Source organism: Aulonocara stuartgranti (genome assembly GCF_965226115.1).
Source record: "Aulonocara stuartgranti genome assembly, chromosome: 16".
Lineage (NCBI taxonomy): Eukaryota > Metazoa > Chordata > Actinopteri > Cichliformes > Cichlidae > Aulonocara > Aulonocara stuartgranti.
In genome coordinates this window covers 7,287,439-7,299,797 of record NC_138952.1, presented here as the reverse complement: position 1 = coordinate 7,299,797, position 12,359 = coordinate 7,287,439, and the positions used below count along the sequence as shown (strand labels likewise).

The window sequence follows — 12,359 nt, the reverse complement described above, 5'->3', positions numbered from 1 at the left end:
ACAAACCTTGGTTCAGCTGAGGAGAGGAAAAAATAAGGGTCCATGTGCAAGTCTTAGTTAAGATTAGCCAGCTGAATCCATAAAAAGCTAAACTAAAAACAACACACTGAGCAACTACCAGACAAGTGACAGAGAGTGAAGCCTAGTGTACTCCCAGCATGGATGCAGCTTGAGCCAAAAAGTCCGCTTTTCTGAGTTTAATTAGAAGTGGGGGTCCGTGTTGGCTAACACTATTCAAGTTTTCACACCTCTAATTTTAAGTCCATAATTTTTTTAACGCTACTAACTTATTTATTTGTGCTGTAAAGTTGGACATTTTAACATGGGACTGATGGGGACTGAGACTGACTGCTGGATCCTCAGGTGATCCTTAGAGTATCTGTAGTTTTTATTTTTTTATTTTTTTAGCAATGACTTCATCTTGCAGTTTATTAAATTGGAGGTGGGGGACGCGGGGGTGTCAGTCTCTCCTTGCTTATCAATAAAAGTCACCAGCCTACATTGATTTGTAATGTATTTTATAGATTTTAGAGTGTCTGCTCTCAGGATGAAGTATGGAAAGAACAGAAAATAAGCTCATTTGCAGTAAATATTAATTGTGTCACTTGGAAGTTTCTTCAGTGTTAAAGTGATTCATTCACCCTGCAACATTCAAAGTTTTAAATTACTGGAATATTGTACTTCATAATACTGTAATAATTACCTCTATTGTGCAAACCACACTCAAATGAACTGTGCTGGGGGATCTCCATTCCAGTGTGATTGCATGCCAAAAGTAACCAGGCAAGAAAACACAGAGTGGAGGCAATCAGTGCCAGTTCAACATCTGGCACGCAGACAGGCTGAGGGGGTTTACTGCCTGCTGGAGGCTGATCCCAAGCCCACTGAGAAGAATCAGAAGAACCAGTTTACTGAATATGACAGTGAAATAAAACAAACTGAGACTGTATTCTTGTGTTCGTCTTAGGCATGTTTCAGGATAAACAGCATTTTGTGCTCCTAACCAGAGTCAGAATCAAAAAAGGAAGAGGACCACAAATTCCAAAATCCACAAGCATTTTATTGTCATGTTACGTATCCCATCTTTGAAATAATTAAGACAAACAGAAAGACACAACAGAAACAGGCAGCCAAGCCACTGGCAGTCATATAGCTTAAGGTCCAACTTTGCAGCAGGATGAAAACAGATTGAACGAGTCTCTGTGCTGCAGCTCCACACTCGGCATCTCCTCCCACTCTGTCAGACCTCCCTGCTGTGCTCCAATGCACTCGAACACTCTGTGGGCTGAATCAGAGCTCTGTTACCACAGACATGAAACTCACAGCTGTATTATATTACAGCGGGAACATGCAGACATTTCAGAGGCCAGACTTTGAAAGAAAAAAGGCAAAGAAAACTTAAACCTCTGACCTGGACTTATGTAATATTTAATAGTTCTCATACTGCAAGTTAGTGCCTCATGTTGGTATCTACTGCCATCTACTGTCCTTTCTTAGGATACTAGGATATTTATGTTGTAAATTTTAATCCTAATACTTATTATTAGTAAGGCTTCCTGTGAAAAAACACAGCAGGAATCTTTCCAGTGTTTCTTTTTTCTTACCTACGGATTGCAGCAGCTCGGTGACTTGCTCTCCAGAGAGGGCTGAGGTCTCAGTGAAGTACAAGCCCTTGTTACTGGCTAGACTTTGTCCTTCCTGGAGGAAGAAATCAGAACTGCTCATCACTGAGTTGGACTCTCTTTACATGTGACTCTGTGCAGGTAATAAGATTACAGGAGCGTGCTTGTCTTTGTCTGTATACCTCCAGTGGCACTTGCCGATTGTGAGCCAGATCTCCTTTGTTGCCTACCAGCCATATAACAGTAGATCCTGGTATGTACTGTTTCTCGAGCTCTTTGAGCCACACCTGAGCTCTGACAAATGTTTCCTATGATGACACAAGCATGCTCAAGAACAAGACATAAAGAGAAAACCAGTCGAGATAAATCATTTCATAGTCAGGTGTGTCTTCGTTTTACCCTTTGCGTGATATCATAGACCAAAAGTGCTACGTGGGCTCCCCTGTAGTACAGCGGAGTGACGCTGTGGTATTTTTCCTGGCCTGCCGTGTCCCAGATTTCAAAGCGAAGAGTGGCATTACTCAGACGCACCAACTGGGTAAGGTAAGCACCTGGAGGAATAAACACCAAAGGAGTGGATGTGTGAAATTAGAAAAATTGTATTTACATTATTATCATGATTATTACTGAAGTCTTTGTGAAAGCTGTAAATTTTTAACATATGCTGACTGGTCACTTTTTAAGCTACACAAAGCTACTGCTGGCTTGGACCTTCCCTTCAAAGCTCAGAGATTTTGGTCCATGATGACATGATAGTGTCACACAGTTGTTGCACATATATTATGTGAATCTCAGTTTTCACCATATCCTAACGGTGCTGTATTGGGCTGAGATCTGGACGCCATGACATGGTTAGTAGCAATACTCAAGTAGGCTGTGACATTTAAATGATGCTCTGTTGGTACTGAGGGGCCAAAATGTGAAGAAAAAAATCCCCCTAACTATTACAGCACCACCACCAGGCAGGATGGAGGATGTTGTCTGCACTAAACTATGACCCTACCATCCAAATCCTGCACCACAAATAGAAACTCATTAGAGCCGGCAACATTTTTAGTTTTCTTTTGTCCAGTTTTGGTGATTTTGTGTGAAATGTAGCTTCAGTTCCACATTTGTCGCTGACACTCAGTGTGGTTTTCTGCTGCTGTAACCCATCTTCAAGCCTGGATGTGTTGTGCATTCAGAGATGCTCTTCTGCATGTCTTGGTTGTAACAAGTGATTATTTGAGCTCGAAGCTCAACGCAGTCTAGCCATTCTCCTCTGACCTCTGACAGCGACAAGACTTTTCTCTGGGACAAGACTCCCAAAGAAGTGCAGTTTACTGTACATATCCTCTTTTTCAGATTATTCGCTGTAAAGCCAAGAGATGGTTTTGTGGGAAAATTTCAGCAGATCAGCAGTTTCTGTCATTCTTAGACCAGCACGTCTGGCACCAGCAACCATGCTACTTTGCGGTACCGGTTCGTGAGTCATTTGGTACCGGGCCGCGAGAGTTGAGGCTCAGGTGTGAAATGTGTGGTTTGCAGGGTTTTTATCGATTTTCAGCGTTATCGTTAACTCGGTTTTCCTGGGTCTTTTCACGTGTGTTATGAATAAATCTTCTTTTTTTCGGTACCGGTACTAGTTTTATTTAGTTGTATTTATCCGCGACACCTTAAAGGCCGTGAAAATATTGGCGGGCATAAACCGGTCCGTGGCGCAAAAAAGGCTGGGGACCGCTGTTTTACATCATCAATTGATTATTAGAGACATTTTTATATATTAATGATGAAAATGTTCAGCTCTGTGCTGGAATATTGAATTTCTGTTGTGTTAATTACAGGCAAAAAGTGCAATTTATCACAAATTCTCCATGATATAAAGATACGCAAATAAATATAAAAAATATAATGACAGATTGCAACTTCAAGAATGAACCAACATAAAGTACTGTATCTTAAGGTGTTTGGCTTCTACATGAGCTAGCTAACACAAATGTTTCACCACTGGATAAAGAGTGGAGAGAAACTTTGTATCAAGGCTTTTTACTTACTTACTTACTTAAAAAAAGTAAAAAGTCAAGTTAAAGTAAGTAAAATAAAAATGTATGGCTTTAGTTTATGTCTCAAGTGTCTTTGTCTGGCATGAAACAAGATTTGTTGAAAGTGGTATTTTTAATGACTCTGAGCCAACTGCCTTCACAAAGGGTTTTTACGGTAACGTCTATTCTAAAATGATTCAATCTTGCCCCTGACAAATATGGCAATGAATTAAAACCAAAAACTAACAGAAAAAATCATTAAAACTAAACTGAAATCAGTAAACCCAGTCTGGAAACTAAACTGACCTGAAAATCGAAATTAAAAAACTATAGCCACATGAAAAGAGTTTTAATAGGACTAATTGCAGTCCTGTGATAAACTAACACAGTTGGATTAAGGTCTGGACTTTGGCTGGATCATTAACTGTCACACAGATGGCCTCACCTGTGACTCTAGAATACTTTGTTACACAAAACACTTCATGATAAACTCAATCACTGCGAGGTGCCCAAATCATCAGCCCCCCACCACTGTGCTGACAGCCGATATGAGGTATTTTGTGCTGATATGCTGTGTTTGGCTTTCTCCTAACATGCTGTTAGGCATTATCATCAAACTTGTCCACATTGGTGTCAGGGGACATTGTTCCACAAGTCCTGTGGTTTGTTCTGATGCAGCTGTGCTGACATGTTCTTTTAAGAGAGAAGAAGTTTTCTCTCTGCAGCCTTTTCAAACAATCCACACATGTTCAGACTTTTTCTAATCATGCTGTCATGAACTTTAACCTTTAACATGCTAACTGGGGTCTATAATGTCAAATGTGGAACTTTTGGTGTTTTTACAGCTTTCCTAAGCATTGCAAAGTCTGACCTCAGGGTGAATTTGATGGGACGTCCAGCCCCGTGAAGACTGTAGCAGTGCGTTAACACACACTTGAATACTCCAGAACAGCAAACTGCCAAAACCTCTTCTTTTATAGAAGTGCTCACACCTACTAGCGACACCTGGGTCCAACTGTCCATTTTAATTCCAGTGGAAGCAGCAAGGGTGTGCTCAGTTTACACAGGACTGTAAAGAATCCTTTGTATTGATTTGCAGTACAAAGGCACAACACCCCCTCACTGAAAGGGGTCAAAGGTTGAGGTTTTTCTCTAATTGGTCACCCAGCAGCACAATAAACACATGTAGCTGTGTCTTTATGTTATTTAGGCAAGACCAAGCTTAGAGCACCGGCATAACCTACAGGTTTACATTCCACGTGTGTTACTCCAGGTCTGCTGAATTTTCCTGTAAAACCTGCTGCTTTTACACAGATGCTTTTTGTTTGGAATCAAATTAAAAGCTAGACACAAATATATTACTTAGTGACATTTAAAGATGCTTGTAGGTGGGTCTTGGTTTGTTAGAGGAAAATAGAACACACTGGCTATTTAGTTCTGTTTCTTATCAAAGCTAATTCTTAAGCCAACATGAGAATTGCATCAGTTTTCTCATCCACAACCTCAGTAAAAAAAAAAAAAAAAAAAAAGCTGATAGTTGATTCACAATGTTACATTTAACCACTGCCATCCACACCTCAGAGTGTCATGAACTCACAGCCTACAGTGGGCGATGTACTCCTGAACTCATCCTTGTTAAATCGCAAAGCCAGACTCGACTTTCCAACACCAGAGCTCCCCAGCAGGACCATCTTAACCCTGAGAGTATGCACTGGTCTGCGCAAAGTGTCACTGTATTGCTGGGCCCCTCCGTGGACTCTTGGGAGCGTTTCCCCCATGGAAAAGCTTAGTTAACTCCAAAACAGGAGGTAAAAAAAAGTCCAAAAAGGGTCCTCAAGTCCTGATCCAACTCTCCTTTTCTTTAAAAACACAACAGTAATTTCAAAGAGTCCAGACAAGCTGAGTCGTCTTGCTTGTTGTGAAAGTGTGTGACTGTTCCAGCTTCAGCTTAAAAAGAAAAGTAAAACTTAAGTCCAGAAATGTGAAGCCAGCAACAATAATCTCACTTCCTTAAGCACACCAACTCCTGACTCGTCTTAAAACCTCCCTGCTATCACATGCTGTCTCATTGATTTGAACCCACATGGACAGACTGGCTTGAAAAAATCAATGGCCACATTTCTTGTTGGGAGGGACTTGTACTGCATGCAAATATAAACTTATAGGAATGTCTGATATGTCTGCAAAGTTTTGTTTTGCTTCAAAATGCTCGTAAAATTACAGAAACTCAGTGGATCCTCTTTGTGCACAAACCCTTCAGATCATTGTGTCAGCACATTTTGCTGCTGGCCTGTTTTCCGGGTTTTATCTCCTTGTAATTCTCATTTTGAACAGCTGAGGGCAGCATTGTATATATTACAACTTTGCTCTAATAGTAAAGCCTCTTCACTGCGATAAGACGATGTGTAGTGGACAGTTTGATATTCTTCTTCTTTATTTAGACTTTTTAAAGAAATATCACAACTATGCTCAATTATCTGTCCTTGCCATTTCCCCCAAAAGTTTCTTATTGTCTCAGGAATGTTTTCAATGCTTTCCATCAAAGTTTAGAGGGGTTAAAGGTCAGGAGACCCTGGAGGAAGCTGACAGCCTTTTATCTGTGCTGATTTTGGTCATGGATTATTTACTTGGTAAATTCTGGATGTGTGATGAATTTGATGTTCTCGCAGTGCTCTGTACTGATATTTTCTGATGGTCACTTCTGGTCTGTCTGACTCGACTTTGAATACAACTGATTCAGTTTCCAGAAAGTGTTTTGGAGCTCTGTGCACTGGACTCCTACAAATCCAGAGTCCAACTCTGATTTGACTCAGAGAAAGTCCCTCTTTGTTCAGAATAACAGCTTGACCCCTGATACTTCCCTTCATCCTCATATCTTGTTTTTGGTCACAGTGTTACTTAGTCAGCAAAGTTCTGTTCTGTTCTGAAGCCAAGACACATTTATATCACACGAACAATGGCTGCTGGCTGATTTATTTTTAAAAGCTTCTGATGAGTCAATCTAATGGACGGATGCAACCTAAGGAAACCTGACATGTGTAGAAAGGAAACTTTTAAATCTATTCCTTTTCAACATGAAAACATTTAAGATTTTTGGACATGGTGACACTTCTGGATGGATTTCTGCATCTTAAGAGATACCAGTAAATCATATCTACAAGAAACAGTGTGTACAGAAAGAACTGTCTTAAACAAAGTGTGTGAACACACCTGAATCACACATTCCTCGACTGTATGAATAGTCTCAGAGGGCGACTGCATATTTCAGGAGAAAGTGTGTCCACATTACAACAGTTGCAAATAATAGTACAGTGACACCAGGGGATAAAAACAGCGTTTCATGAGATCACTATACACTCACACACTCAGCTGGGAGCACATTGTATTTTAGGGGTGGTGGCAGGCCTTGTCTGTCTCTTTAAGAAGCAAGAGGCTTTTTAGAGCTGGCTGGTCATTATTAAAAATAGCAGAGGGGCTGTGAGAGAGTGAGATAGTGCATGCAGGAGCTGTGGTTTCTGGCAGAAGTTGGATGGAGTCCAGTCCATAGATTGGTGCTGCATTCATACGCTGTGTGGAAAATTCTCAACACCATTCTGCTAGTCCTTAAAGAGCTATAACATCATGCACTGCTTCATTGGTGCTAGTATCCAAACTGTAACTAGATCTTAGAAAGGTAAAAAGTATTGTCCTACAGAAGTTTGACCTCTCTAAACACTTTACTGCTTTTGATCTCAGCCACTCATTTCAGATCATGTTGAAAAAGAAAGAAGTCTATTTTGACACGTGTGTGTTTCAGAATGGAGGACTATCTGTGGTACGCTCTTGCCAGTGAGCAAGTGGTTTCACAGTCAGACCCACCCTGCCTCATCACATCCATTTTTAAAAAAACAACAACAACATGGTGACTGAACTGCAGAAACCAATGCATGACATTATGGTAGCTACATCCATGAGTCGCTATGACTGTGAAGCTACATGCTCATTGGCTAATGATTCATGACTGAATTGTTAGTCAGTGAGAATATCCTGACCGACCACTCCTGAGAAAGTTCATCACCGTTCCAAGTTTTCTGCATTTGTGTATAATGGCTCTCACTTTGGTTCAGTGGATTCCCAAAGCTCAAAAACAGCTTTGTAATCCTTTCCAGACTGAATTTGACAAAGTGAAACAGGCTAAAAGATCTCAAAAAGCAACACATCATGCCACAGTCTAGAGAAGAACCTGAGAAACAGACAGGATTAAAGTGAGTTCTTGATTCAGCAGGTCTGCCATTAATCAGGCCTGAGTGTGTTTTGTGAAACTGAACTCGGCTTTCCAAAAAAATGTGGTTAATCACAGTTAACATATGTAATGCATACATATATTATAGCTTCTTGTAGCTTTTGTCTTAGATAGTTTTCCACTATTTTACTCACTTTTGGTATTCTTTAACTAACTTTTTGTATTTCTTTTTTTTTTATCATTATTATATGTGACCTTACAACGCTCTTGTGCCACTTTTATTTAAACTATATATATTTATTGTAGCGTATACTATTTTTATTCTTTATCCTGCTGCTGCAACACAATATCTGTCTATCTGGACTTCATTTGCATGGACCCCATTCTTTTTTAATCTATTATATCCATTATATTAGAAGTTCTCTGCATCTTCAAAAGTGTCCAAACTCAGTGTCATGGTGGCTTCCATCGTCGCTCCTTATATACTGTCTATGTGAACTGCGCAGTGGCCATGTTTCCGACAACATGTGAAAGCAGCTTGCCGGAGCACAACCTTTGAAGTTTTTCAGGGAGACTTTGCTGCAGTGAATCCGACAGGTGGTGGAGACACAACGCTGCTGTACGAGAACGAGACTGCAATCATATTTTCACACTGTGTTTTTTCTACAAAAATAATCTTCTACTTCTTTTATGTTTACAGTGACAGGGTCAGAAACACCCTAACAGCACAGGAGCGACGCTCAGGTGATCATTTGTGACCTGAATGCGCCGCTGCACGTGGAGACAGCGCGCAGCTTTGTGAAGCAGACTCGTCGCGAGCTCGTGAGTCGCTGCAGAAACACAGGAAGAAGTGTGAAGACGGATGTATGACAATGAGGCACGCTGAGAACCGGAGCAGGCAGCCCGGGTTTGTGTCACTGACTCCGCGTCTTTAACTTGAAATCTGTAGAAACACATGAAACGCACGAGCCGCGGGTCTGTGTGGATTACCGAAGTCTGAATTAATCGGCACCAAGTGGATTTAAGCGTTTAGGGGAACGACATGGGGACCCAGGGGACAGGACGGAAAAGGTCCACTAAAAAGGACAAAACGACGGCAGAGGACCATGCCCTGAACCTCATAGCCAGAGAGGTGAGTGAAGGGGAGACAATAAATCTTTACTGAGGGGGGTTGGAAGCAATAATGTAACTTTTAAAGAGCCCCCAAACCTATTTAATCACACTTAATCACACTTAAAGGCGCGTTCGCGTTTTTGTTCCTTATGAAAAAAACATTTGTGTGTTTAATGTCTGACTTAGTGTTTCCACATGTGTAATATTGGTCATTGTTAAAAATACGCAGACATTGTCCCCAGTTTTTTTGAACATCCCTTTCACCTGATACCGCTGCAGCAGGGGCGTTTCCAGTGGGACACGGGGCCCCTCATGAAATCGGTATTTCATCAGCAGTGTAGATATTTGCTGGCTGCAATTTTCACATTTCTGTGCAGAGGGTATTAGGTGACTGTACAGGAGTTTAAACGTGGTTTTTATTGAATAACGTTTTTCCAAAGTCACAAAAGAACTATTTAGAACAGGGTTGGTCAAACTGCCACAGCTAAGGGCAGTCTGGGCCCCTGTAAGGAAAGGAACACGTTTTGTGAACAGCTTGATTTTTAACATGATGCACATAGTGGAGTTTAGCAAAACTCAGGACTAATTTCATCACATCACAAATTTTTTTTTACACACATGTGGAGTGACATATGCTGAAATTGAGTAAAGATAGAAATACCAGTTTATTATGAATCAATAAGACAATGCCTCTTTCCTTATTTATTTATTTTTTGGCTGGAGGCTGGGGGTTTAGCTTCCCTTTCAGGACATAAGGGGTCAGGCTGAGATGACTGACAGCTGGTTCTGGCCCCCAGAGCAATATTTTCCCACATTGTAATTCAGACACAGTAAGTTCAGGTATTTTTGTGAAAAAAAACATCTGCATAAATAGTTTAATATATTCTAAAGTGAAACAGAATGGCGACAGCTATGATATATTGTGTTGCAGAGATATCAGCTGAAGTTGAAAAGGGCTAGGAGGCTGCGTAATAACCACATGGTGGTGCAGTGAGTCAGAATAGCATCTGATTCATTATTCCAACATTATTCCAACTGGTGTTAGTGCAACGTTTTTACAGAATTTATGTTCCTGCCATACTTGGCTAATGATCAGTTTTTTATAAACATGAACACTAGGGCTGCCACGATTAGTCGGCTAGTCACGATTACGTCGACTATCAAAATCGTTGACGACTGATTTAATAGTCGACGTGTCGTTTGAAGCTTTGTAAGATCCCAAAAGACGCAGGAATAAGTAGTAGGATTTAAGAGTGTAATAACGGACTGAAGCAAAAGATGGCAGCACTGCATGTACAAGGATGCCAGCTGCCGTTAAACCCCGAAGAAGAAGAAGCTGTGTCCGGTATCATAGCTGTGTCCAAATTCAGGAACTGCATCCTCCTGTGGCCGCATTTGTAGGCCGATTACGTTACAGCGACACGAGGAAAACTGTCCAAATTCGAAGACTCCGACAAATGTGCGCTTCATTTCCCCAGATTTGAAGGATGGGTTGGGTGTATACTTCGTGGCCCAACCTATCCCAGAATTCATAGTGTGGCCCAGCTGCCAATGGCGGCAGCTGGTTAGTTTTAATATTACACTTATTATTCTTTCTGGGTCACAAAATAAACGTTTAAAATATTTTCAGGCGAGAATGTAGCTGTGTACACTTCAAATGTCTGCTCAGTTTATCAAGACGCCACATATTTTCAAAAGCGCTGCGATGTTTTCGGGATGTCTGTTACCCACTAGCTCGATAGCTAGCCGGGGTTCAAGGCTCACTAGAGCGTGTGAGAACACCGGACTCCCGGCAAATCGTTTTCAAACCCACCGCCGGCTTTCGCTACTCAGGTTAAACTGTAAGCTAATGATAGTTATTAAGAGCAGATGCATGCTGGTGCAATAAGCTGTCCGTTTTACGTCCAATGGATGCATGATCTGATTAGTCGACTAATCGCAAAAATAATCGGTGACTAGTCGACTATCAAAATAATCGTTTGTGGCAGCCCTAATGAACACAAAAGCATTACGTCATCTTTCTGATAGTACATATATAGTATAAAATAATTTCAGATGGACAAAAAAAGACTGCAGTTCTGGTTAAGGAGGATAGCTCTACCAAATCTTTATGGTAAAATGCTTCCACCACACTGTACAATACATCTGTCAATATTGTCTAGCCTCCCGGTATGTCAGTCAGGCTCAAATTATTATAAATTCTATCAACATAACCATAATTGTAATCCACAGCTGATTATAATGGCTTGCTCTACTTACATGAGAAATTATTTCATGTGCTGACCTGCAGGAATTGTTGAGGTCTCTTTCAGTACTACAGAACTGTAGTTGGCAGTCGCACGTTGTTGTTTCTTAGCAGGTGCCGAAGTCATGTTATGACAGGTTTACGCTGCTTCAAAGTTCCTAATCCTTTTTGTTATTATGAGACTGCGAGTGAAGGATAAATCTAATGTTTTATAGGAGAAGTAATGCCCAGTGGGTCTTCAGGACTTAAGCCAACCTGTTTGAAGCGAACACTTTGCTCCTCTGAGGTGTAAACCTTAAGCTAAGTATCGATATAAAAATTTAGCTTCAAGATGAACTACAAGAAACGGTAAAACCAGACATTTATTGTTACTAAGCAACACTGTGGCCCCTTTGAGGATGTAATTCTCTTTATTTATGAAAAAACTGAGGATCAGACATTCGGTTTATTACTTTCCCTGCTGAAAATAACTTTTCATATTCTGTGCGGCTCCCGGTGAGCATAGAAAACCTCAACTCTCTGTTGTCTGAGCATGATTCAGAGCCACTTGTCTTCAGTTAGGAGGAAGTTGGGTTTTTGCTAACACAACCCGGATGTTTCAGTGAATTTGCATATCATTTCTAACAGTCACACTCTCTCGTCTATTCTTCTTCAAAACCGTGAATGGCCATGGTTGGGCAGTTGGAGTGTTTGAATGTTGTCTTCTCTTTACTGCTTATTTGACTGTTTACGCTGCTGTGGGGAGGCTGAGGTTGCACATTCCTGTAGCTGGTAGTGGTTTCTTCTTGCTGCAGCAGTGTTACCCGGTTGAGGTTAGAGGAGCTTGACGGAGCTCATGAAGCATCAGCAGCAGATACGGTATCTCCGAGGAGGAGATTGTCCGTGATGGATGAATCGCATGTGTTTGTCGGGGTTGGGAGGAACGGCGGCGGGTTGTTTTCTGTGTCTTTAAGCAGCAGCTGGGTCGAGTCCCTCACTGGCTGTCCTCTGACAGAATGGTATGTCAGTGCTGATGAGTTGGCCCACTCTGCAAAGAAGCTTTAAAAATAGATGCTCCTGGAAGATCAGCTGTTGCTGCACCCCAGTTTTAGAGCGAGTCTGTGGGTGGGGGTGGGGAGTGGGGGGGTGAGGGTGGT

General features: G+C 41.3%; 2 protein-coding genes across 6 annotated transcripts in view; one reads left to right on the top strand and one right to left on the bottom strand.

Annotated features, from left to right (window-relative positions):
• Positions 1 to 1,039: 1,039 nt before the first annotated feature.
• On the bottom strand, positions 1,040 to 5,885 carry LOC309691527 (ras-related protein Rab-17-like). The gene is made up of 5 exons (XM_082509239.1): positions 5,241 to 5,885; positions 2,022 to 2,173; positions 1,805 to 1,930; positions 1,605 to 1,698; positions 1,040 to 1,285 (listed from the first exon to the last, which is right to left on the bottom strand). The coding sequence occupies exons 1-5, from the start codon at positions 5,419 to 5,421 to the stop codon at positions 1,155 to 1,157; spliced, it is 684 nt and encodes a 227-aa protein (XP_082365365.1). The 5' UTR covers positions 5,422 to 5,885; the 3' UTR covers positions 1,040 to 1,154.
• A 2,493-nt stretch (positions 5,886 to 8,378) lies between these two features.
• Positions 8,379 to 12,359, top strand: part of lrrfip1a (leucine rich repeat (in FLII) interacting protein 1a) — a 50,240-nt gene continuing 46,259 nt past the window's right edge. For all 5 annotated transcript variants that reach the window (XM_082507158.1, XM_082507156.1, XM_082507155.1 and 2 more), the window contains exons 1-2: positions 8,379 to 8,484; positions 8,566 to 8,997. In XM_082507158.1, coding sequence (XP_082363284.1) covers positions 8,908 to 8,997 — 90 coding nt within the window. In that variant the 5' untranslated portion in view covers positions 8,379 to 8,484; positions 8,566 to 8,907. The remainder of the gene's footprint in view (positions 8,485 to 8,565; positions 8,998 to 12,359) is intronic.